Below are 26,508 nucleotides of genomic sequence, written 5' to 3' on the forward strand. Positions count from 1 at the left end.
TTCATTCTTCCATGAACACTGTTCACATGACAGTTTTAACCACAAATGTTGGCAGGCTCCTCAATTGTGCAGGCAGTGAACAACAGAGCTGAGCTAAGTATCACCTCTAATAAATTGATTTTTTTTACAACTAGTTTGGGTAAACTAATTTTTATCAAACAGCTGTGGCTGTTCAATCCACATGGGACATTCTTTGTGGCGATATCTAGTTGGTCAGTAAGTACCGAAGTACGTGTAGTGTAATGTTCTCAGATAACATTGGAGAATACTGCACAGTGCTTCGTAGAAGTATATAGGATAAAATAAAATGGGTGAAGAAGCAGAAGAGATGCAGAGATTCGGGGAAGTATTTAAGAGCTTAACAACTAATTGGCCAAAGATGACATGTCTCTTGCACGCTGCTCGGATGCCCAGTTGGTGCAGTCTTTCACTGATTCTATTATAGTTGTTATTCTAGTATAGATTCATTGAGTATGCCTGTAAGAAAATTAATCTCAAGGTTGTATATGCTGATATACACGTACTTTGATAATAAATATAAATTGAACTTTGAGAGGAGATCAAAGAAAAATCTGAAAAATAGGAAGAAAATTGTGCATTAAAGGGTCATTGGCAATGAATATAGGTAACTGCGGTGAGCCGCATGGTCCTTGCCAGACTATAGATACTGAAGCTTTAATGAAAGAAATTATTGATTATGGAGATTTAGATGTTGATCAAGGAGAATTGTCTGAGCTAACATGGGGCATAGGAACAGACAGATTGACAGAAATAAGATTGTGTAAGAGAAGATTTACAGAGTGACAAAGCTAACCTTGTGCATAGTGTGTTCATGGTCCAATTACTTGCTCCTCATTACCCCATGCCAAAATGTTGTCTAGATCTTACTGCTTAATGATAACTGCTTCATTTGCTGAAGGACTGTGAATAGAATTGAACGGCATGACATCATTAGCATCTGATCTTATGATTGAGGAACAGTCATTCACAGTATAGTGAAAGAAAGTTGGGAAGGGTTTACTGTCATCAGGTTCTATTGCAGTGGAGTTGGTTGATATGCCTGACATCTTTTTAACGAGGTATGACTACAACCATTGAAGTGCTTTCCCTTGCTGCCGTTTAACTTGTGCTTTACCAGTACATTCTGATGCCTCTCTTGGTTAAGTACTGCCTTAATGCCAAGGGCAGTCATCTGAGCTCTGCACCTCAGCATTATGGCACATATTTGGAATAAGGGTTGTGTGAGCACTGGAACCAAGTGGTTCTGGTGAAAACTCTGTCTTGGGCATTGGTGACTAGATGATTATAGAGTAAGTGCTGCTTGATAGAACCTTCGATTGCTGCTGATTAAGTGTAGAATGAGTGAGCAGTAATAAGCTGAATTGAATTTGTCTCGCTTTGTGTGAGCAGGACAAATCTGGCAATCTTCCACATTGCTGGGTAGATGCCAGTGTTGTAACTGGAGTGGAGTTCAATGTCATTCTGAAGTGTGGGTCTTCATTCCTGCAGTGAGGTGTTGTCTGGTCCAGTCTGTACTGATGCCCTCAGCTGTTTCTTGATATTACATTGGCTAAAGTCTATTTTCTGATATGGTGATTTCAGGATCACCAAGATAAATCATCTATTTGGCATTCTGAATGCAACTGTTTTGATTTTGTTTTCAGCAGTTATACTGTATGCAGTATTCAGCCTCATTGTGGATAGGGATATTCTTGGAGCCTTTGCCTTAACTATTTAGTTATCTACTACAACACAGAGTAAATGTACTAGGACCATAGGGCTTCTGTTTAATGTGTTGGATGTGAGATTACCTAGCTCCACATATTGCAAACTGGTTTTGATGTCATGCTCTGCAGCTTCGCTAAGTTGCATGTTACTATTTTTTTGGAATTATTGCTGCTGCTTCATTTTTATGTATTAAAGCCTTGCCTTTAGTTTAGTTCTCTGCATAAATATTACTGCAAAAACATTTGACGGTTGTACTTAGATGATGCTGCACATAGATTACTTTTTTAAAATCTTCTCTGAGCTAATCTACTAAATACACAAACATTTTGAGATTCATTTAGAGACACTGCAGAACAGGCCCTTCCAACCAAACAAGCTGCACTGCCCAGCAACCCACCTATTTAACCCTAGCCTAATCACGGGACAATTTATAATGACCGATTAACCTACTAACTAGGACGTCATTGGACTGTGGGGGGGGGGGGGGGGAACAGGAGCACCTGGAGGAAACCCACATGCACACGGAAAGCAATGTACAAACTTGTTTACAGAGGATAGCGGAATTGAATTCCCAACTTCTTCACCCCGAGCTGTAATGACTGTCATGCTAAGCGCTACACTACCATGGCACCCCTAAAGATTCTTGAATGTAAACATAAGGTTTGAAAATAAAATTGCGGATTAACCCAGAATACTGATCTTTGATCAAATAATACTTACATGTCCATCATGCTGCAAGCTCCCCACAATATATAGACCCAGTAAAGACCCAGTTTTTATTATTAAAGATGTTTATTTTTTAAATTATTGAAGTTGAAAGAATATTAGAATCTTGTCAATAGAAAATACTTATTATTGAAAAATGTTTCGTATTCTCAGCAGAAAGTTTCAGCTTGATTAGGCATCATTAGTGCACAACATCAGGTAGCATTAATCCCTTCAATCCAGGCACTGAAGCTGTATATAGGTAGTTATTTAAAATTCAAGCAGGTATAAGCTACACAGAAAATAGCAATATATAGTCTAATCCAACAGAATTTAATCAATTCAGTTTACAATAATAAACCTTTGTCCTTTTGGCAGACATCGTTCCCTGCCTTAAACAGGGTGACATTGTGACCACTTGTGACAGAAGAAATCATGTCATTTTTAACTTTTATTGGGGGGCAGTCACTGTCTTTAGCTTTTCATTAAAATATGACTGAGATAAGTAGATGGAAAACTAGGTAGATGCCCCAGTGCAGCACTTTTGGGGGGGTGGGGGTGGTAGACAGAGAGCCTGTTTGGTCTTTCAATTGGACATAAGATCCCATGGTACATAATGAAGTTGATTTATCTCTTCCTCATCAATACCAGAATAGATTATCCAACCATTGTTACGATATTGTTGGGGGTGTAAAAATTGGCCGTATACATTTTTTAACATTACAACACTAACTTTGGATTTACTTTACTGTTTACTTCATTGGACTTGAAGCACTCCGGGGTGACAAGAATAAGATTGAAAAGTGCCATAACAATACAAATCCAATGTTGATGGATTAGTTCTGTGCATACTTGATAGGGCAGAAAGGTTAAGAGAGTGATGAGCAACACACACAAAATGTGGAAGGAATTTTCCAGCTCAAGCAGCATCTGTGAAGGGGAATAAACACTCAATCTTTCAGGCTGACTGGAAAGAATGGGGAAGAGGCCAATATAAGAAGTTAGGGGAAGGAGTAAGGTGAGACCAGTTGAGGGTGATGTTCATGCTGCCATTTGTGAGGTTTGTATTTTTTTGTGCGAGGCAGAGGGCATTGATGTTTTTCCTTGAACGACTTCCATGGTTTTCTTTGTTTTGTGGCTATCTTCAGAAGGCGAATCTCAGAGTTGTATACTGCATACATACTTTGATTATAAATGAACCTTTAAACATTTGAGACCTCCAATGGCATAGTGGAGAGATCCCAGTCTGAAGCACCTCTGTCGTGCATTATCAGAAGGCAAACCTGGGGAAGGACCGGTAGTTTTTTGAGTCATTTCAATACTCTCCAGATGTATTTCAATACTCTCCAGATGTGTCTAACATTTAGCGAATAAAAATTATTACAATTGAAGTCAATGGTTCAAAAATTATTACTTTAAAAATAAAGACATTTACAAATAATTAAAATACATGAAAATAATAATGATATTAGAAATTTCTGTCTTCTAATTATCAGCTCTCAGATCCATCTGTGCCCCAGTAAAAGTTGTGAAGTCGAGCCACATTTGGCAGACAATAGGCCATAGGTTTCAGTGTTTGACAGCATTTGCTGTTGAGTCTGAAGACTCGTTGGAAATGGAACAGCTAAAAGCTGAACCACCACCTCAAGCCAGTGGATTTTCTCCGATAACCTTATTGCTCTCTTCACAGGTGCTTCTAGCTTATTGACTATTTCCAGTTTATATGTTGATTCTCAATGTGCTGAACTTCAGATGGTGTGGTGCCAGAATTACCACCTCATCTGACACTGAATCAGATGAAAGATCAACTTCAAGTATATTTAGTGTAATATATTCATGGACAGGATACTTTTATCCTTGTTGATGTAATTGATAATCACAAGCATTGATTTTAAATGCAGCATAATAAATAGCAAGAAGTAATTACAGGAAAGCAATTTCATTGCACAGCTCCTATTGTAAGTTGCAGGAACATATCCTGAGTGATTCACTGTGAAATAAATGTACCAATAAGCCTTGAGTTTGCAAAATTACAATAATAGAAGAAACTTCAAAAATAAAGATAACTAATTAAATAGACCCACACCTTTGTAATATGTAAAATGCCATGCTACTGACATTATGTCACTGTAGTTGCGTACTGCTGTCGATAATCACTTCTGGCCTTGAAGCTCTCTGATTATGTACTTGTGGGCCTGGAGAATCAGTAAGCTATTCAGACCATAGATTCATGCACAATTTCAAATTGAAGTAATTTCAGCAGGGGAGGAATTTAAGATACTGAGGAAAAATTGGTCAGCATTTCAGACAATAAGATATAGGAGCAAAATTAGGCTATTGAGTCTGTTCCGCAATTCGGTCATGGATGATTTATTATCCATTTCAACCCCATTCTCCTGCCTTCTGCTCATACCCTTTGATGCCCTGCCTAATTAAGAACGTATGAAACCTCCGCTTTAAATATACCCACTGACTTGGCATCCACAGCCTCCAATTCCACAAATTCACCACCCTCTGGCTAAAGAAATTCCTCCTCATCTGAGTTCTAAAGGGAAGCCCTCTGGTCCTCAACTTGTCCACTATTGGAACATCCTCTCAACATTCACTCTATCTAGATCTTTCAATATTCAATAGGTCGCAATGAGATCCCACCTGTCATTCTTCTAAACTCCAGGGAGTATAGGCCCAGAAGCATCAAACACTCCTCATATGTTCCTCTGCATTCACAGAATCATTTTCATGAACCTCCTCTGGACCCTCTCCAATGTTAGCATATCCTTTCTTAGACAAGGAGCCTAAAGCTGCTCACAGTACGCCAAGTGCTGTCTGACCGGTGCCTTATAAACCCTACATCCTTGCTCTTATATTTTAGTCCTCTACCAATCAGGGACAATATCACAGTTGCACTTAGAGGAGACATAATGGAGGGGTCAGACACAGAGTCCATTTAGGTGGAACTCCGGAATAGGAAGCATGCAATCATACTGATGGACTTGTACTACAGACTCCCTAATAACCACCAGGGGGGACACTGAGGACAGGTATGTAATCAGATTAAGGAAATGTGTCCAAATAATCGGATTGTTGGCATGGGGGATTTCAACTTCCCTAATATAAACTCGGACCACCTTACTGTAAGGGGTGTAGATAGGACTGAATTTGTTAAGTGTATCCAGGAAGGTAATTCAATATGTGGACAGTCCAACAAGAGGATTGGATCTGGAGTTGGGTAATGAGCCTGGCCAGTTGACTGACCTTTCAGTGGGTGAACAATTAGGGAACAGTGACCACAACTCCTTAGCTTTCAGGATAGCTATAGATAAGAATAAGTATGGTCCTAGTGGGAAAGTTTTAAATTGGAGTAGGGCAAATTATGAAGGTATTAGGCAGGAATTAAGAAGCGTTAAATGGGAACACCTTTTTCCTGGCAAGTCCGCATCAGACATGTGATGGGTGTCTAAAGATCAATTGCACAGAGTATAGGAAAGATATGTTCCTGTTAGAAGGAAGGACATAGATGGAAAGATAAGAGACATTTAGATGTCCAGGGAGGTGATTAATTAATAGACAATAGGTGCACGAGTAGGCCATTCGGCCCTTTGAGCCAGCACCACCATTCTCTGTGATCATGGCTGATCATCCACAATCAGTACCCTGTACCTGCCTTCTCCCCATATCCCTTGACTCCACTATCTTTAAGAGCTCTATCTAACTCTTTCTTGAAAGCATCCAGAGAACTGGCCTCCACTGCCTTCTGAGGCAGAGCATTCCACAGATCCACAACTCTAGGTGAAAAAGTTTTTCCTCAACTCCGTTCTAAATGGCCTACCCCTTATTCTTAAACTGTAGCCTCTGGTTCTGGACTCCCCCAACATTGGGAACATGTTTCCTGCCTCCAGCGTGTCCAATCCCTTAATAATCTTACATGTTTCAATCAGATCCCCTCTCATGCTTCTAAATTCCAGTGTATACAAGCCCAGTCGTTCCAATCTTTCAACCTATGACAGTTCCGCCATCCCGGGAATTAACCTCATGAACCTCCGCTGTACTCCCTCAGTAGCAAGAATGTCCTTCCTCGAATTTGGAGACCAAAACTGAACACAATACTCCAGGTGTGGTCTCACCAGGGTCCTGTGCAACTGCAGAAGGACCTCTTTGCTCCTATACGCAACTCCCCTTGTTATGAATTTAATGAAGAAGAAAAAGGAAAAGTATGTATAACTTAGGAAGTCTGGATCAAACAAAACACATGAAAAGTATAAAGATGCCCAAAAAGAACTAAAGAAGGGAATTAGGAAAGCCAGGATGGGCCATGAAAAGTCATTGGCAAGTAGGATTAAGATGACTCCCAAGGCATTCTATGTCAAGAGTAAAAGGATAACTAGGGAGAGGGTGGGACCACTCAAGGATAAAGGGGAGAACATTTGCTTGGATGCAGAGAATGCAAGTGAGGTACTTAATGAGTACTTTGCTTTAGTATTTACCAAGGAAAAGGATATGGAGGACCAGGAGATCAGTGCTAAGTGTATAAATATGTTAAGGTGTTTAGAAGTCAAGTGTTGGGCCTCCTAATAAGTATTAAGGTGGATGTCCCCAGAGCCTGATGGGATTTACCTTGGGTTATTGAAGGAGGCAAGAGACAAGATTGCTTGACCCTTGACCAGCATCTTTGTGTCCTCTCGAGCCACAAATGAGTTCCTGGGGAACTGGTATATGGCTAATGTTGTACCTTTATTTGAGAAGGGAACAAGGGAAAATCCTGTGAGGTATAGACCGGTGAGTCTCACGTTAGTTGTAGGGAAATTGCTGGTGAAAATTTCTAGGGATATGATAAATGAGCATTTGGAAACCCATGCCTAATTAGGGAGAGCCTGCATGGCTTTGTGCATGGCAGCTCATGCCTTACCAACAAACAAAGCAGCCAAGGGTGACATCCTCCAGGTGGCTTATGAAACTACTTATTTCACTTCTTTTATGTCTTTTTATTTGAAATATGGTTCTGCTACTGTTGGAGTCTGTTGTCTGCATTTTAGTCATGTGTTTTCAGGCCAATTGAGCAATCTGGTGCTTTGCTGTCTCTAAGAGTATTTGGTGAGGTTTTAGTCACGGGATGCCTGGATGAAATGGGATCTTCCCAAGCACAAGATCACTTAGAGCATTGGAGACTGGAGCCCTTCTGCATTTCTTTCCTCCTGGAGTCCGTGTATGACACTCTCCCTACACCATCTGCACAAATGGGGGCTGAGAGACGACCCTAACTTCATGGTTTGTGGTCTTCGGGGTTCACCGGCATACATACTATCAGGATACAAAACAGCTTGAACACAAGGACGGTATAGGTGGCACCATGACAAGGTCCTGCTGTCCCTTGCTGACACACTGGAGTGGGAGAGGTATGAAAAGAGACCAGCAGACTAGGCAGTCATTTTCATCAAGGTGAATGCCACACCAGTCATATCAAAGAGGCCTAAATTCAATCTGCTGCAAACTGCCAAACCAAGGGAGTTGATAGTCAAACCACACTTCGATCAGACATCGTATTGTAATCCACCAAAGACACGAAAATCATCCTGGTGGAGCTCACAGTCCCAAGGGAGGAAGATGTGAAGAGGCTCATGAGAGGAAGGCCCTGAAGTGCCAGTCCTTAGTCCAGGAGTACAGGGACAAAGAATGGCAGACGTGGAGATCAGCTGTAGTGGGTTCCCGGCAAGGTCAGCATGGAGGTTGCTGTCTGCGCTGGGCCTTGATGAAAAGAGCAAGAACCAAGCAGCTCGCAGGATGGGGGAGGAAGCAGAAAGAGCCTCTTGCTGGATATGGAGCTGGCGAGAGAAGTGTAGCTGGAAGTCATGAGCAGATGGGCAATGACTTGTCCGCCACTGTTGACCTGCTATCTGGAGAGTGTAGTGGTTAAGGGTCGAAACACTATGAAGGTTCTTCAGATAGGACATCAGTAGGATGCAGAACTTGGCTGAGAAGTGGCAGATGGAGTTCAGCCCAGATAAGTGTGAAGTGGTTCATTTCAAATTTGAAGGTTGGGCACCATCTGCTCCTAGCCAAAGGCTACAGTTGGCTCGTTTTTTAAATTGTTGCACAATTTTATTTTTTTGCACGTGGGAGGTGGGGTTTTGATGTTTCTCTTTGAACAGTTTACAGGGTTTTATTTGTTTTGTGGTTGTGGGAAGGTGAATTTCAGGGTTGCCTACTGCATGCATACTTTGATAATAGATGTACTTTGAATCTTTTAATCTTTAATCTCTGAATAATAAATACAAGAGAACACTTAAAGAAATTAGGAGGGCTAAAGGAAGGCATGAGGTTGCCCTATCAGACAAGGTGAAGGAGAATACTAAGATTCTACAGGTACGTTAAGAGCAAAAGGATTGCAAGAGATAAAATTGGTCCTCTGGAAGATCAGAATGGTAATCTATGCATGGAGCCAAAAGAGATGGAGGAAATCTTAAATGGATTTTTTGCATATGCATTTACTCAAGAAATGAACATAGAGGCTATAGAAGTGAAGCAAAGCAGCAGCGAGGTGATGAACGCTATAGAGATTAAAGTGTAGGAGGTGTTGGCTGTCTTGAGGCAAATTAGGGTGGATAAATCCCCCAGGGCCTGACAAGGTGTTCCTCAGCCTCTTTACGAGGCAAGTGCAGAAATTGCAGGGGCCCCAGCTAAGGAGATATTTAAATCATCCTTTGCGACAGGAGAGGAACCAGAGGATTGGAGGATAGCTAATGTTTTGCAGTTAAAAAAAGGCTCTAAAAATAAAGTGGGAAATTATATGTCGGTAAGCCTGACATCAGTTGTGGCGAAATTATTGGAAGGTATTCTAGGGATCAGATACATGCATATTTCAATAGATATGGACTGATTACTGATAGTCAGCATGACTTTGTGTGTGTTAAGTCATGTCTAACTAATATTACAGTTTTTCAAGGAAGTTACCAAGAAAGTTGATGAAGACGAGGCAGAGGATGTTTAGACTTTAGCAAGGTAATTTACAAGGTGTCACATAGGCAGTTGGTCAAGAAGGTTCGGTCGCTTGGCGTTCTCGATGAGGTAATAAATTGAATTAGACATTGGTTTTGGGGGAGAGGCCAGAGAGTGGTAATAGATGGTTGCCTCACTGACTGGAGGCCTGTGACTTATGAAGTACTGCAGGGATCGGTGCTGGGTCCATTGTTGGTTGTCATCTATGTCAATGATCTGGATGATGATGTGGTTAACTGGATCAGCAACTATGTGGATGACACCAAGATTGTAGTTTACACCAAGGAAGACTTATCAGAGCTTGCTGTGGGATCTGGACCAGCTGGAAAAATGGGCTAAAAAATGGTAGATGGAATTTAATGCAGACAAATGTGAGGTGTTGCACTTTGGGAGGACCAACTAGAGTATATCATACACATTGAACAGTAGGGGGCTGAGCAGTGTGGTAGAGCAAAGAGATTTGGGAATACAGGTCCATAGTTCATCAAAAATTGTGGCACAAGTGGATAGGGTCGTAAAGAAAGCTTTTGGCACATTGGCCTTCATAAATCATAGTATTGAGTACAGGAGTTGGGATGTTGAAGCTGTATAAGACATTGTTGAGGCCTAATTCAGAGTATTGTGTGCAGTTTGGGTCACATACCTTCAGGAAAGATGTAAACAAGATTGAAAGAGTACAGAAAAAATTTACAAGGATGTTGCTGGGACTGGAGGACCTAAGTTAAAGAAAGATTGAATTGTTTAGAATTTTATTCCCTAGGGCACAGAAGACTGAGGGGAGATTTGATAGGTATACAAAATTGAGGAGTATAGATAGGGTAAATGCAGGCAGTCTTTTTCCACTGAGGTTGAATGGGACTACAACTAGAGGTCATGGGTTAAGGGTTAAAGGTGAGAAGTTTAAGGGAAACATGAGGGAAAACCTCTTCACTCAGAGGGTCTTGAGAATGTGGAATGAACTGCCAGCACAAGTGGTCCATGAGAGCTTGATTTCAACATTTAAGAGAAGTTTGGATAGATACATTGATGTTAGAGGTATGGAGGGCTATGGTCCGGGTGCAAGTTGATGGGACTAGGCAATTTAAATGGTTAGCATGGACTAGTTGGGCAGGAGGATCTGTTTCTGTGCTGTACTTCTCTATGATGCTAAATTTAAATCATAGATATATTTGGTGAAAAAAAATGAACCATGCTGTGTTCAGTATGGAACTCCATTACAGAGGCATAACAGTGTCCTGAGTTGAATCCTGATTCCAGTGTTGTGTGTGTGGTGTTTGCTGGTGCTCCCGATAACTCAGTGGTTTTTAGCCGGGGACTTTGGTTTCTTCCCACGTTCAAGAATGTGTGGGTTGGTAGGTTAGTTGGCCACCAAATTGTCCTGAGTGTGCATAGATCAGTGGAGTGGTAAGACTAGAGGCAATGGGGGAAGAATAACAAGGGTTAAGGTAGGATCAGAATAAAAATATGTGCTTGATTTTTCCCTCTGTCCCATGACCTCCATAGTTTACCATAGTTTTCTGCCAATCTGATATGTAGACCTTTGCAAAGAACTGAACTATGGTGCTTCTGGTAATTGGAAGATTGTCATGGGCTCAGGTGTAAAATAAGACTGTTAGCCTTATTTGCCAGGAATGGAGTAGAATTCCACTTTCAGCTTCCAGTCTGCGACCCTTTGTATGAATTTGAGTAAATGTGAATTTGAGTTGAGAATTAATTATGGAGCAGATGGTCGTCTTCTGCACATCTGTTTTGTATGTTTATAGGAACTGATGTTTTTGTGAAGAAACTCATGATGATCTTATTCCCCCATTTTATTCAAGATTTTCTCCTTTGCTGACTCCTGGGAGGGGAAAAAAAATTCCTCACCTCAATTTCCATTTTCCCTTGTGTAAGGGCAGATGGTGAATGTCATGAGACAGCACAACAGCTGATCCACCCTACACTCATCCAACAATGTACCGTAGATGTCGGATTATAAGCCGCTACTTTTTTCCCACATTTTGAACAGCTTTGAACTCTGCGGCCTTTAATACGGAGCGGCTAATACATGATTTTTTTCATGCCGCCAAAAACATTTTGCCTCGTAACAGTAGACCAATAAAATTGATGAGTAGTTCACAGAGGTCCAATGAAATTGTACGATAAATCAAGCGCACTTTCACAATTAAATTATTGTAAATCAGTCATTTGTACTCACCCTCATCAACATGGAAAACACTCGAAGAAAAGCATTGTGCTGCCTTTATGGCAGTTATTTAGTTTATAATATTTTCGCTTAGTAATTCATTTTCTAGTTAAAGTTAGAAGTGTTTTAACTATATTTGTTTTCTGTACTACATCGCGGGATGCTATGATGTCACACCCGGTTTCGCCGCGTCTTGTGGGAAAAATGCCGTTTGCGATAAACGGGACGGCGGGGGGCGAGCGGCGGAGCGGCATTAGATCTGAGCGAACGCTGCTTTTAAGTTAAAGGCGATCAATAACTTTTCCTGGTAGGCTGCAGTATATATATTTTTTACCAGTCGTTAGGAGATATTGGAATGTTGTTCAGTAAAAAAGTATACGCAACGTATATTTAAAAGTAGCCGCGTTACAGGCACGGTTCGAAAAAAAGCATTTGCAATATGTATTTGTTTATGTTACCATATGGATTTAATTAAAAGTTAAAAAATCCTCACGTGTAATATCTTTCTGTGTAAATATCTCATATTACAACGTGGGACACCTGCGGCCGAAAATCCGGTGCGGCCTGTACAAGTAAAAAATTGATTTTCTTTCTAAAATTAGAGCCAGCGGCTTTTAATCAGGTGCGCTCTGTAGTCCGGAATCTACGGTACTTTTTAGTTGAGATTGCAGAATAATAATCAGGATTTCAGCTACTGGTTCATTTTAACCCCCACCAGCACAAAAAGCATGAGATTAGCGCAGTAGCTATTATCACATACAGTGCATAAAATAACATAATTAATACCTTTGCACCTGTTTTTACCTCACCTGAGGACAACTAACTTTGTTCAGAGGTTCAGTTTTCGCACTGGTATATTGTTATTTTGAAAAATGAAATAGTCTACCCCTTTATTGTCCAAAGAAGCTATGTTACCTGATGGTATTTTTTCTAATGCTGGTTGTAATCCCAATATCAATATCCAGTTTCATTAAACTGATTCATAATCGCAATCCATAGTGCCAATTACATGTGCAGAATTTTTATTGCAAGATTGAAGGGACTTAATATGAAGTAAATTAATAGTTCTGTGAATTTCCAATTTTGAAAAAAATCTGCAGAAGAAAAATTGCCCTGCAGTATTATAATGTATTGACTGAATATTGAGTGATGTACTACCTACTCTTGTAATTAATGATTGAATTGCCTGACTCCATCCCTCACTGCACAAATTTGCATCCTTTTATCTGGGTTATATTTCTGAGTTGTATTTGTGTAATATGCTGCAGTGCATTAGCCTACTTAGAAGATGCTAATTTGGTTTAGCCAATGATTAAGCAATGTAACCCTATATGTTGCTGAGCCATGCAGACCACAAAAGCTTCACACTCCATAAGACCATAAAATATGGCAGCAGAATTAGGCCATTCAGCCCATCGAGTCTACTCCACCATTCCATCATGTCTGATCCCAGATCCCACTCAACCCCATACACCTGCCTTCTTGTCATATCCTTTGGTGCCCTTCCTATCAGGAAATTATCAACTTCCGCCATAAATGTATCCATGGACTTGGGTTCCACTGCATTCTGTGGCAGAGCATTCTATGAATTCACTACTCTGGCTAAAAAAAAATTCTCCTTCTAAAAGGTTCTAACAGGTCACCCCTTAATTTTGAGGCTGTGCCCTCTAGTTCTGGACACCCCCCCATAGGAAACATCCTCTCCACATCCACCCTATCTAGTCCTTTCAACATTCGGTTGGTTTGAATGAGATCCCCCCCCCCCCCACATTCTTCTAAATTCCAGTGCATATAGGCCCAAAGCTGCCAAATGCTCCTCATATGTTAACCCCTACATTCCCAGAATCATCCTAATGAACCTCCTCTGGACTCTCTCCAATGACTAAGTATCCTTTCTGAGATATGGGGCCCAAAACTGTTGACAATACTTCAAGTGTGGCCTGACTAGTGTCTTATAATGTCTCAGCATTAGCTCCTTATTTTTATTTCAAGGGGAATAGAACATAAATGCCAACATTGCATTTGCCTTCCTTACCACAGACTCAACCTGTGAATTAACCTTCTGGGAGTCTTGCACGAGGACTCCTAACTCCCTCCACACTTCTGATGTTTGAATTACCTCCCCATTTAGATAACTTTTCTTCCTTTTACCAAAATGCATTATCATACTTTTCCCAACACCGTATTCCATCTGCCATGTTTTTGCCCATTCTTCCAATTTGTCTTAAGTCCTGCTGGAATTGCATTGCTTCCTCAGCACTACCTACCCCTCCACCTATCTTTGTATCATCCGCAAGCTTTGCCACAAAGCCATCAATTCCATTATCCAAATCATTGACACAATGTGAAAAGTAGCATGTATTCTTCTGCAGCAGCAGTAATCGCAGTAGTAGCAGTCACATAGTGACAGTCACAGTAGTAGTAGCAGCAGTCACAGCAGCAGTAATCGCGGTCGCAGCACTAATCGCAGTCGCAGCAGTCGTTACAGTAGTAGTAGCAGTAGCAGCACTCGCAATCGTAATAGTAGTAGTCGCAGCACAGTAGCAGTAATCATAGTAGTAACAGTCACAGTAGCAGCACTAACCGCAGTAGTAATAGTTGCAATAGTAGTAGTCACAGTAGCAGCAGTCGCAGTAGTAATTGCAGTAGTAGCAGATGCAATAGTAGTATTCAGAGTGGTAGCAGTAGTAGTAGTCATAGTTGCAGCAGGTGCAGCAGTAATTTCAGTAATAGCAATTGTATTAGCATCAGTCATTGCAGTAATAGTTGCAGTAGTATCAGTCGCAATAGTAGTAGCAGTAGTAATCGCAATAATAGTCATAATAGTAGTTGCAGAAGCAGTAATAGCAGTCGCAATAGTAGTAGTTATAGTAGTAGTAGCAGAAGTCGCAGTAGTAGTAATTTCAGTAGCAGCAGGTGCAGCAGTAATAGTAGTCACAATAGTAGTAGTAGCAGTTGCAGTAGTATCAGTTGCCATCGCAATAGTAGTTCTAGCAGTAATCACGGTAATAGTAGTTGAAGTAGTATTATCATCACTCTAGTTGAGTATGATCTCCTAAGGGGTTGTCTGTTGGTAGGGCCACAGGTGACTGTAGAGGCCGATCTGGGAACCACATATTCTGGCCATGTGGGCAAGAGTAAGTGATGGCTGTGGTTAGTGGTTGGGTCTTTTGGTTGCTCAAAAGAGGAATTAGTAAAGATGTTCAGCAGCAACAAGACTGTACCATATTTGTGGGGTGCTTCTTGTGTTTGATCACATCCAAGCAGGGAACTGTTACTTTGGGTGAAAGAAGGGCATGTAGGAGCAAATTGACATTCAGTCCTGATATTTAGCAAACTGATGCCTTGACATACTGAGCAAGTCCAGTAAAAGCTTTGGAATAGGTATATGTAATAAATTTGGAATCTACAGGCGGTAATAGAAAGGCATTTGTGGTTTGGCAGCCTGGGTCTTTTTCAACTGCTCTGTGGTCAACAGTGATGACTTGAGATACCTGAAATATGAGGTGGAATGGAAACGTCCTCACAAAGAGAACAAGCATCAGAGTGTGGATGGAAGAACCCTAATTTTGAATCTGCCAATCAACTTGCAACCTATTTTCATTTATCCGTTAGATTGATCTCTGCAAAGATTGAACATTAAAGCCATTAATCTTTGTATGAATGATTTGACTACTCAATGAAAATAGAAAAGGTTATTTTTACAATGTTACAAATTTTGCTGGAAACACTCAGTAAGTTTCACAGCATCTGTAGAAAGAGAAGAGTTAACACTTGAGGTCAAGAGTCTGGTCCTCTTTCCTCAAAAATAGTCATAGAGCCATACAACTTGGAAACAGGTCTTTTGACCCAACTAGTTCATTTCAACCAGAATTTCCACCTATGTATGATCAATTTATTTGTGTTTGACCAATATGTCACTAGCCATTTCTCTACCTATGTACCTGCCCAACTTCCTTTAAAGATGATTAGTTAAGCATTTTCAGCATTATCCATTTTATTTCAAGTTTGTACTTTTATTGATTTTCAACTTTTGCTGTCAGTTTTCCATTTCACATTAAGTAGTTTAAAATATTGCGAGTGTCAGAAATCCAAAGCAAACCCTAGAGACAGTGGGTTAGTGGAGAAAACAGCTGAGTTAACATTTTGGTTGAACCTATTGCATGAGTTATTGATCAACCAGAATGATAGTTACTGTTGCAATTTTACTTCCACTCCAAATCAGATGAACGAATTCAAGATAGATAGTGGTCAATTGTGTTCACTGTAATGTTCAGAGCTTCAGTGTTCCATTGCGATAACTTTAAAATGTGTTGTATATTATGGTTAGGAACACAAGAATACTCAACGGCTGAGCAGTAAATAGCTTTTGAGAATCTGGGATGTCCCAAAAACCTATCCAGCACCACACTTGCTACATTATGATCCTCAACACTGAACTGATTCCACAACCCACGGATTCACTTTCAAAGACTCTACAACTGATGTTATCAGTATTTATTTATTTACTTACTTATTTATTTATCATTATTATCATTGTACTTGCAAAGATTGTCTTCTTTTACATATTGGTTGTCAGTCTTTGTGTGTAGTTTTTCTTTGATTCTATTGTGTTTCTTTGTTCTATTATGAATGTCTGCAAGAAAATAAATCTCATGGTTGTATATGGTGACATGTACATACTTTGATAATACATTTACTTTGACCTTTGTTTTTTGGTCTAAAAAACAACTTCTGAATTCTCCCAGTATGACCTCCTGTATATCAGTGAGACCGCTTCACCAAGCACCTATGCCTCATCTGCCAGAAAAAGTGGGATTGCTTGGTGGCCACCCATTTTAATTCTACTTCCCACTCCCATTCTGACATGTCGGTCCAAGGCCTCCCATCCTGCCACAATGAGGCTACACTCAGGTTGGAGGAGCAACATCTTGTATTCCGTCTGGGTAGCCTCCAACCTGATGGCATGAACATTGATTTCTTGAAATTCCAGTAATTGCCTCTTCCCCACTCTCTTTCACCATTCCTCATTCCCATTTCCCTCTCTCACCTTATCTCCTTACCTTCCCAATCAACTTCCCAGTTCTTTTCTTCACCCCTTCCCACTGTCCAAGTTTCACCTATCACCTACCACCTTGTACTTCTTCCTCCCTTCCTCCTGCCTTTTTACTCTGACTTCTCATGTTTTTTTTCCAGTCCTGATGAAGGGTCTTGGCTTGAAACGTCGACCGTTTACTCTTTTCTATTTTGTGTGTATTGCATCTGAATTCTACTTCAGTGCTGAGGTTGCAGCATATTTATGCTAAAAAGCAGAATTGGGCTTTGCTATGACTTTTCCTTTACAGTTGAATAGCCATGTGAATTGGAAAAATGGGTACAGGTAAATTCTTCGCATATTTGGTATGGGACCTGCATTAGTGTCATTAAGCACAGATGACAGAAACAGAGGTTAGTTGGTCATTTAACAGCACCACTTGGTGTTAGCACACATAATGTACCTCTCAACTTTCTAAACTGTCATTCATTTAATGCAATAAAATTGGCTCAATATTGTCACCCATGTTCCTATCTTTATCGTTCTCAGGCATTGAATTTGCCATCAAATCTTGTAATGGCACCTCAAGGAAACCTTGCTCCCCTTCGTGGCCTTGGCGAGCTCTCAGCAAATACGCCCTTTGGTTTATTGGACAATGCACCTGTAGCTACTGGGGGACTACTGAAGAGTTCTCCTGCATTTGGGGTAATAAACTCTGGATTACATTGAAGGCTGATTCATTTTGTATTTAAAATTATGGTGGTGGTTGTCCGTCATATCTAATGATGACAGGAAACCTGTGCAGGAGAATTTTTTAAGTGGAAAAGCCATTGCACTGGGGCAGTTCCATTCCGACCTCGGAAGTCCGATTCCAGTGGTGCGAGTAGTCATCACAGCTGGGGTCTTCCTTGGTTGCAGTGGGTGACCATGGCTTCTTCTGTGCCTCGTAATATTCTTCATTCTCCACGAAGCGTTGCAGAACAGCCTTCCAGGCTGTTGGATCTCACTGCAGATCTCATCCGCCCAGTCTGCCAGAGCTGACTTCGTGTACTAGGACAGGCATGTCCCTATCTCACTGTGGTATGAGGCTCTGCAGCTACCCTCATCTGGTTTAGCCCACCTATCAAAGTGGTGTACTGGAGCGTGGCCGCTGTCACATGCAAACAGCTACTTGGAGCCGCAGGTGAGAGCTGAGTGTCCAGTGGGGATCAAAGGTGAGTGAGCTGCCCCAGAATGGACATGACAAGCACCTTCACTAGAGGTGCTACCCCTCCCTGGATTCCCCATACACCCCATTTAGAATTATAAAGAGATAAAGTTCAAAGTAAATTTTATTATCAAAGTCGCTATATACAATCCTGAGATTAATTTTCCAGTTGGCATACTCAGCAAACGTATAGAATAGTAAGTATAACAGGATCAATGAAAGATCAACCAGAGCACAGAAGACAACAAACTCTGCAAATCCAAATATAAGTAAATAGCAATAAATAATGAGAACATGAGATAGTGAGATAAAGAGTTCTTAAAGTGATATACAGTTGGCCCTCCTTATCCGTGGGTTCCACATGTGCGGATTCAACCAACCACGGATCAGGAAAACCCGGAAGTTCAGTCTCCAGCACTTGTTGTTTGAGCACGTACAGACTTTTTTCTTGTCATTATTCCCTAAATAATACAGTATAACAACTATTTACATAGCATTTACATTGTATTAGGTATTATAAGTAATCTAGAAATGACATAAAAGTACAGGCAGTCCCCGGGTTATGAATGAGTTCCATTCCTGAGTCCATTTTGAAGTCGGAACAGTATTCGGTATTACTTAGCGTCAGTTAGTCAAACATTTTTCTTAGTATATGGTACATATTTTACCTTTCTATGCATATAAAACACTTAAGAAACCTATGTATTTCAGTAATTAAACCACTGCGTTGCTTAGTAATAATTGTAGCTTTCATTGGGGCAGGGCCTTTCACATGCTCCATTAAAATTGTTCCGATCGTTGACCGACTGTAGCCTAACGCTTTTCCAATGACCGATGGCGTTTCACCTCTTTCCGATTGCTTTATTACATCCACCTTATTTTCAATTGTGATCGTGATTATTTTCATGAACAGAAACACTGTGGATTCAGAGCTGAACCGCCAGGTCCTAATGTCCATCGCACTGAGACATGTTAAATAAAGTCAGGGGTTCCGCTGGGTCCTAAAGACCACCGCATTGAGACAGGTTAAATAAGGGACTTAAGCATCCGCGTTTTTTGGTATCCGCGGGGGGTCCCGGAACCAATCCCCTGCGGATAAGGAGGGCCAACTGTAATTGGTTGTAGGAACATTTCATAGAACTGCTCAGTACAAGAGGACATGGCTTTAAGGTAAGGGGAGGGAAGTTCAAGGGGGATATTGGAGAAAGGTTTTTCACTCAGAGAGTGGTTGGTGCGTGGAATGCACTGCCTGAGTCAGTGGTGGAGGCAGATACACTAGTGAAATTTAAGAGACTACTAGACAGGTATATGGAGGAATTTAAGGTGGGGGTTATATGGGAGGCAGGGGTTTGAGGGTCGGCACAACATTGTGGGCCGAAGGGCCTGTAATGTGCTGTACTATTCTATGAAAAAATTCTATGAAAACATTTCAATGATGGGGCAAATGTGTGTAGTTATATCCTCCTATTCAAGACCCTGATGGTTGAGGGGTAATAACTGTTCTTGAACATGGTGGTGTGAGTCCTGAAGCTTGTTATGCATAGCTATGAATGTTACTCATAGTATGGAACAAATGCAGCAGCTGACTGATCCAAACATTTACTGAGCTGACCAGTGACTAGTAAAAGATATTATAAGCGTCTTGATTCATCCTCCATCGGCTCCCATCACCCAGGACGTGCCTTGTTTTTGTTGCTACAATCAGGAAGGAGATGCAGAGGCCTGAGGTACACACTCAACGATTCAGGAGCAGCCTCTTTTCCTCTGCCATCTGATTTCTGAATGGGCATTGAAACCATGAACACTACCTCACTACTTTTTATATTTCTAGTTTTGCACTACTTATTTAATTTAACTATTTAATATATATACTTACTGTAATTCATATTTTTTCTATTGTGTGTTGCATTGTATTGCTGCAGCAAAGACAAATTTCATGACACATGCCAGTGATATTAAACTTGATTCTGATGGGGAATAAAACTGCAGTGCATCTTACCCGTAGTTAGTTCTAGTTTAAAGCAGTGACTAATGAACAATAGTTGTGAAATTATATCTGAAAAACAAGTGGATACAGCAAATTGAAATTATTACCTTAGTTTTGTGTTTAATTTCTGCAGTACATTGTTTCCCCTGTTAGATTTGCTTCCTTGCCCAAACCAATAACACATAATGATTTCTTGTTAGGATACAGTTGCTTGTCACCCTATAGTACCTCACATGGCCCTGCATCATGATTGTATTCAGACAGGAAGAGTCAGCAGATGTTCACCAACAAGTGCCATCACAGTCTTTTTCATCACATCTGTATCTTCTACTAGAGATCAGGTGATATGGCTTTTAGTAAATCAAAATCAGATTTATTATCATTAGCATATGTCTTGAAATTTGTTGTTTTGCAGCAGCAGTACAGTGCAATAAATTTTTTAAAATCTTAAGTTACAATAAGAAATATAAAAACATAACTGAGTAGTGCAAAAGAGAGCAAAATAGTGAATGTTACTGATTTGTCACTTTGTTGTTTGTAATTATAGCAGACATTTTTAAACGGTCTTTATACTTGAATTGAATTGACTTTATTTCTTACATCCTTCACATACATGAGGTGTAAAAATCTTTACGTCTCTGTCTAAATGTGCAATCATAGTAATTTATAATAAATAGAACAGGCAATGTACCCTGGAAAAGGTTTCATTGCTAACATAATGGTCTTTCTGTAGCAGCGGTGTTTGGGTTATGGTTAGAGATAACGGGTGCTTTGGAATGTGAGCTGTCCAATCAGGGGAGTGGTTTTCGTGTTGTGTGCCTGACACCAGGGTGAGCTGGGTCTTCTTGTTCAGCGGGGGATGAAGGGAGAAGAGCCGGAGGGAAGAGGTCGTAGGACTCGACCCGGAGCAGCACCATGATTCGACCAAACCCAGGGAATTGGAGGATTGGCGAAGGGGAAACCATGAGCTCCAATGTGCACCTTAGACTGTCTCATTAAAATGGGCCCTTTTCTTTTTTTTTGCTTTTCTTTACTAACCCTGTAATCAGATTAAGAATCATAAAGCTAAATCGTTTACTGCCTGTTATTTCATGTTACTTATTTGTAACATGGCAACAAATTACGCAGCATCCACACAAACAGAGTTTCAGGGTGGGCTCGCACCTCAATCTCACATGTTTGGTGGGGCCAGAGATTGTCTTCCCTAGACTTACGCAGCCAGCAGAACCAGAGTGTTTCAATCGTGGGGGCTCATCTGGGATCGATTTCGTTGGATGCTGTGTGATTGCCCTGAGCATTGATCCAGTGGGTTGTGTGTTTAAGTCTGTGCTAAACTATTGTCCGGTAAAGTGATTACGATACATGTTTATGGATGCTGTTGGGGTTGAGAGGTGGTGCAAATCCACTGGGTTACTGGTAATAAATGCATGCGTGTTGAGTGGGGTAGATATTCGTACTCCTGATGAATTGTTAATTTGACTTTTAAGTACTGTTAAAGCTATAGGCAAAGTTACGATTGTGGGGCAGAGGTTTGATAAAATGGTGGGCAAAGACTTTGTTTTAGTTCAGACTAGCGCTGTTGTAACAGCAGTGGAACTGCCTGGTACTATCAGGGCCCCAGGAGAGGGAGTCCGTGAACTGTCCGGACTTTCCGGGAGGAGGAGAGTGTAGGGGAACAGGCTGAATCTCAAGTTGAGTCTCCCGTAGCTGGGGGTGGAGACTTCAAAGACAGGGTGCTCTCATGTCTGCAGAGCAAGGAGAAGGAGTGGACTGATTTGGAATGTCTAATGAGTCCCCCGGCAAGGTGTGAGAATTCAGAGTTGCTAGGGGCCCTGACCTCCCTGGCGAGTAAATGGAAAAATGCCCAGGTTCTAAGTCCCCACTATTGTAGGCCTGTTCTCAGGAACAAAGCCCACCCCTAAAGGGGAGGAGGAGTATGAGACTTGGGCAGAGCAGGCCTCTCAAGTTGTTAGATGAATGGCAGTACTCTGATGACGTAAAACGACAGCGATTGGTTGAAAGTTTGAGAGGGTGGGCTACTAACGTAGTGAGAGCCATAAAGGCACAGAATTCTCTTACCACTTCTGTGGCCTACATGCATGCACTAGGTATGATGGGAAGCCCAATGGAGCTCATGACAGGGTTTCAGAACGTGTCAGGAGGAGGGGAAGAAGCTTTCTGCCTACATTTTTCAGCTAGAGAGGCAGCTAAATTGCTTGCTGCATAGAGGGACCATTCAGACGGCTGAGGTGGATCAGTTAAGAATGGATCAAATAGCAAAAGGCGCCCTGTCCCAGAACCTGATCGTTTGGGATCTCAGACTGTCTTGTAAGACCCACCACCCTCCCTCATTTGTTGAGCTAATCGGAGAAGTACAAGAGGAGGAGAATGTGTCAGAGGTGCGCGAGGCCTCTGTCAGCTGGATGCAGTCCTCGGTCGTGGTCCCCTGCGGTGAAGTGAACACGGATAGCCCACCCTGGGGAGTGGTAGAGGAGATCATGGCAGAGTTGAGAACTGAGATGTCCCAGTTGTTATCAGCGGGTGTGGGCCCCCCCCCCCCCACTGTATGATGGAGTCAAAGCCAATCGTGTTACAGCCTGGGGCAGTAGCAAAAGTGATGGGAAACCCCAAATTTTCCAGAATGCCTGAGGCTGAGGCCCTCTTAGTGATGTTCCAGAAGACCATGAAGAAGAGTTGGGCGTGCCTCCTGGGGTACTGATGAGGCCTGAACTGCAGAAGCCCTCGGTTGTACAGGCGAACAGAATGGCAGTGATTGTCAGGAACACTACGAAGAGGGAGGTCACCTTCAAGAGGAGAATGCCCCTGGTGCATCTCTTCCTGGTGACAATAATGTCTCGTGTCCCTGTGAGACAAGCTGGGGAGAAACTATCTGCAAAAGGGAGAAAGCTGAGTGCTGAGTCATTCAACTTTGGGGGCTCCCTGGTACTCGTGGGTTGGAAGAGGAGGTTGTTACAGAAGATGTTGAAACTGGAAGGTGTCTTTTTTCTACTGACGAGTTTGATGTGGGTTGTTCCAAGAGCACTCGCCACACTATCCGGGTGACCAAGGACACCCCGTTCAGAGAAGGGTCACAGTGACTGGCCCCTGCGGAGGTTGAAGACATTCAGCAACATTTGTGTAAGTTGAAGAAAGCTGGGATCATCATTGAGTCCAGAAGCCCCTATGCGTCCCCAATAGTAGTGCCCAGGAAGAAGAATGGGAAGGTACAGAAGTGTTGGACTATAGGACTCTGAACAGGCGCACCATCCCTGACCAGTATATTGGCCCGAGGATTGAAGACGCGCTGGCCTGCCTGAGTGGTACGAAGTAGTTCAGTGTGTTGGACTTGAGAAGTGGATGTTACCAGATCCCCATGAGTGAGGCCGACAAAGAGAAAATGGCATTTATATGTCCACTGGGATTCTTCCAGTTTGAAAGGATGCCCCAGGGCATATCGGGAGCCCCTACAACCTTCCAGCAGGTCATGGAGAAAATGGTGGGGGATATGAACTTGCTTGAGGTATTGGTGTATCTGGATGACCTCATTGTGTTTGAGTCCAACTTGGAGGAACATGAAGTGAGGCTACTGAAGGTGCTGGGCTGCCTAAAAGCTGAAGGATTAAAGCTTTCCCTGGACAAGTGCCAGTTCTGTAAGACATCTGTCAGCTATGTTGGGCACATAGTCTCACGGATTGGAGTAGTTACGGATCTGTCTAAGATGGAGGCGGTGACCACATGGCCAAGGCCCCAGATTGTCAGCACTTTGTGCTCGTTCCTTGGGTTCTGTGGGTACTATTGGAGGTTAGTGAAGGGCTACCTGAAAGCGAGTCACTCTTTAAAGCAGCTTCTGGGTGGTTACACTCCCTTGGGGAAGAAAGGGAGGAGGACAAAAGGAGAGGAGGGTAAAGAGTACCTTAGTCCTTCGGAGCCTTTTGGAGCGAGGTGGGATGCGAAACATGAAGAGGCCTTTCAGTTGCTGAAGGAGCTGCTGACACAGGTGCCTGTGCTGGCTTTTACAGACCCCCGATTGCTGTATGTACTGCATACGGATGCCAGCAGAGAGGGCTTAGGGGATGCCTTGTATCAGGATCAGGGCACCGAGTTGAGACCTGTTACATTTGTCAACCAGAGTCTGTCGCCCTCTGAGAAAAGCTATCCCATGCACAAGTTGGAGTTCCTGGCATTGAAATAGGTTGTGGTGGATAAGGTGAGTGACTACCTTAGTGGTTCAAGTTTGAGGTGAGGACAGACAACAGTCACCTAACTTATATCCTGACCTTGGCGAAACTGGATGCCACATGCCATCGGTGGTTGACGGCATTGTCTGCCTGTGATTTCAGCCTGAAGTACCGGCCAAGAAGCTGGAACATTGATGCTGATGCCTTGTCCCGAAGTGTGCTTGAAGAGCTGGGCAGGGATGAAGAGTGGGAGAGGGTTCCTGCCCCAGGAATGAAAGCCATGTGTCAGTTTTCCATCACGGTGAAGGCAGAGGGAAGGCAAGAGCAGGATCGAGCAGTAGATCAATTCAGAGCTCTGAAAACAAACCATTTATTGGAATTGAGTCCTGGGGAAGTGGCAGCTGTTGAGTGAGATGACCTGGGCATCAGTACTATTTGGTCAGCGGTTGAAAAAGGCAATGTGGCCCAAGCGGAGAAGAGGATGCTGCAGTGCCTCCATTACTGAGAGGATGGCCCAGACTGGAGTTGAGGAATCAGATCCTGTATCAGGTCATATTGCCTCCAGACCAGCCTTGGCATTCCCAGCTGGTTCTGCCTGAGAAGTATTGGAGGATTATTTTGAATTCACTTCATGATGATTCTGGACATTTGGGAGTTGAAAAGACCTATGGACTGCTCAGAGATTGATTATACTGGCCCCAAATGAAGCCGGAGATTGAAGAATACTGCAAGCCGTGCATTCGATGCACATGGAGGAAGATGCTGCCTACAAGAGCCGCTCCATTGTCTCACTTGCAGAGTGTGGGGCCTCTTGACCTGGTGTGAATGGATTTCCTGTCAATTGAGCCAGATTGGGGCGAATCTCTTAGTCATCACAGATCACTACACCAGATATATGAAGCTTTCCCTACCAAGGATCAGAGAACATCCACGGTGACCAAAAAGTTATGGGAGAAATATTTTATTTATTATGGCCTCCCCAGGTGGATACATAGTGATCAGAGACAGAATTTTGAGAGTAGGCTCATGCATGAGTTACTGAGCACGCTTGGAGTTGAGAAGTCGAGGACTACCCCTTATCACCCGCAGGGTGATCCCCATCCCAAGACATTTAATTAGACCTGCTCAGAACTTTGGAAATTGGCAAGAAGAATAAGTGGAGTCAACATATTGGACATCTGGTCCACTGCTGCAACTGTACACGAAATGAAGCTACCGGGTACTCGCCATATTATCTGATGTTTGGGCGCATAAGTTGGCTTACCGGTGGGCAGCTACACCCTATGTAGTGGAGAGTCAGATGCCAAACCTTCTGCCTCTGGGACAAGAGATGTGGGTTGACCCAGAGCCCGAACTGGAGTCTACACCTAGTAAGAGGACTCTGCAGTGACAGGAGTGACTGAAGGACCCCTGAGGGTGTAGAATATGCTGCCTTTTGCTAACTCGCCAATAATTGAGGAAGGGATTCCCAACCCTTCTGATGCTGAGTCGGGTGAAATCGGTGGGGGGGGGGGGGGGGGGTTGGGAACTATCTGTGGACAGTCTGGATTTCAGTGGGATCATGAAAGGGATGAAGCGGGGCTCAGCCAAGTGGCAGAGCGGTCCGAGTTGCAGGAGGGCACGAGTGATAGACGGGGAGGCTTCGCCATGTAGACCAGAAGTATCCCAAGCAGTGTCTGAACCTGAAGATGATGGGGTAAGGAGGTCTGAAAGATTCAGGAGAACACCAGATAGGCTGGCCTATGTAGCACTGGGGGAACAGAGTGTGGCATCTATCACCTTGGTGAGCTATGTCACTGCCATTTATACCTAGGTTGGACTTTGTAATTTGTATGAAGGGGTGGCAAATTATCTCAATGTCATGAGGATGGCTAGTTTTGGTGGAGGTAGAGTGTAACACCCTGGGAAAAGTTTCACTGCTAACGTAATGGTCTTTCTGTAGAAGCAGTGTTTGGGTTGTGATGTGTGCTTTGGAATGTGAGCCGTCCAATGAAGGGAGTGTGTTTTCGTGTTGTGTGCCTGACACCGGTGTGAGCGGGGTCTTTTGTTCGGGGGCGATGAAGAGAGAAGATGACAGGGTGGGGCCATGATCTGATGAAGCCGGGGAGACTGAAGGAGGATCGGCGAAGGGGAAACTGTGAGCTGCAACTTGTGCACGTTAGACTGTTTCATTAAAATGGGCCCTTTTCTTTTTTTGTTGCTTTTTCTTTACTAACCCTTTAGTCAAATTAAGAATTATAAAGCTAAATCATTTACTTGTATGTGATGTACTACCTGTTAGTTCACGGTACTTATTTGTAACCGAGTAACAAATTATGCAGCAACCACACAAACAGGGTTTTGGGTTGGGCTCACACCTCAATCTCACACGTTTTGCGGGGCCGGAAATTGTCTTCCCTAGACTTGCACAGCTACAGAACCAGAGTGTTTCATGACGTTAGGGCAAACAGTTGGAATCCTGAAGTGGCTGAGGTCAGGATGCTGAAGCGA

At 42.5% G+C, this 26,508-nt stretch overlaps 1 protein-coding gene across 9 annotated transcripts in view; it reads left to right on the forward strand.

The window, feature by feature from the left end:
* Window positions 1-26,508, forward strand: part of LOC140716930 (centrosomal protein of 164 kDa-like) — a 265,508-nt gene that overhangs the window by 69,930 nt on the left and 169,070 nt on the right. For 8 of the 9 annotated variants that reach the window (XR_012096388.1, XM_073030055.1, XM_073030054.1 and 5 more), the window contains one exon: window positions 17,196-17,351. The exons of the other annotated variant lie outside the window; for it this stretch is intronic. Coding sequence is in view for 7 of the 8 variants with exons in the window: in XM_073030055.1 (XP_072886156.1) it covers window positions 17,196-17,351 (156 nt within the window). In the remaining variant the exon portion in view is untranslated. The remainder of the gene's footprint in view (window positions 1-17,195; window positions 17,352-26,508) is intronic. 9 annotated transcript variants of the gene reach the window in all.

The sequence above is a fragment of the Hemitrygon akajei genome, chromosome 26, assembly GCF_048418815.1.
Source record: "Hemitrygon akajei chromosome 26, sHemAka1.3, whole genome shotgun sequence".
NCBI classification, from domain to species: domain Eukaryota; kingdom Metazoa; phylum Chordata; class Chondrichthyes; order Myliobatiformes; family Dasyatidae; genus Hemitrygon; species Hemitrygon akajei.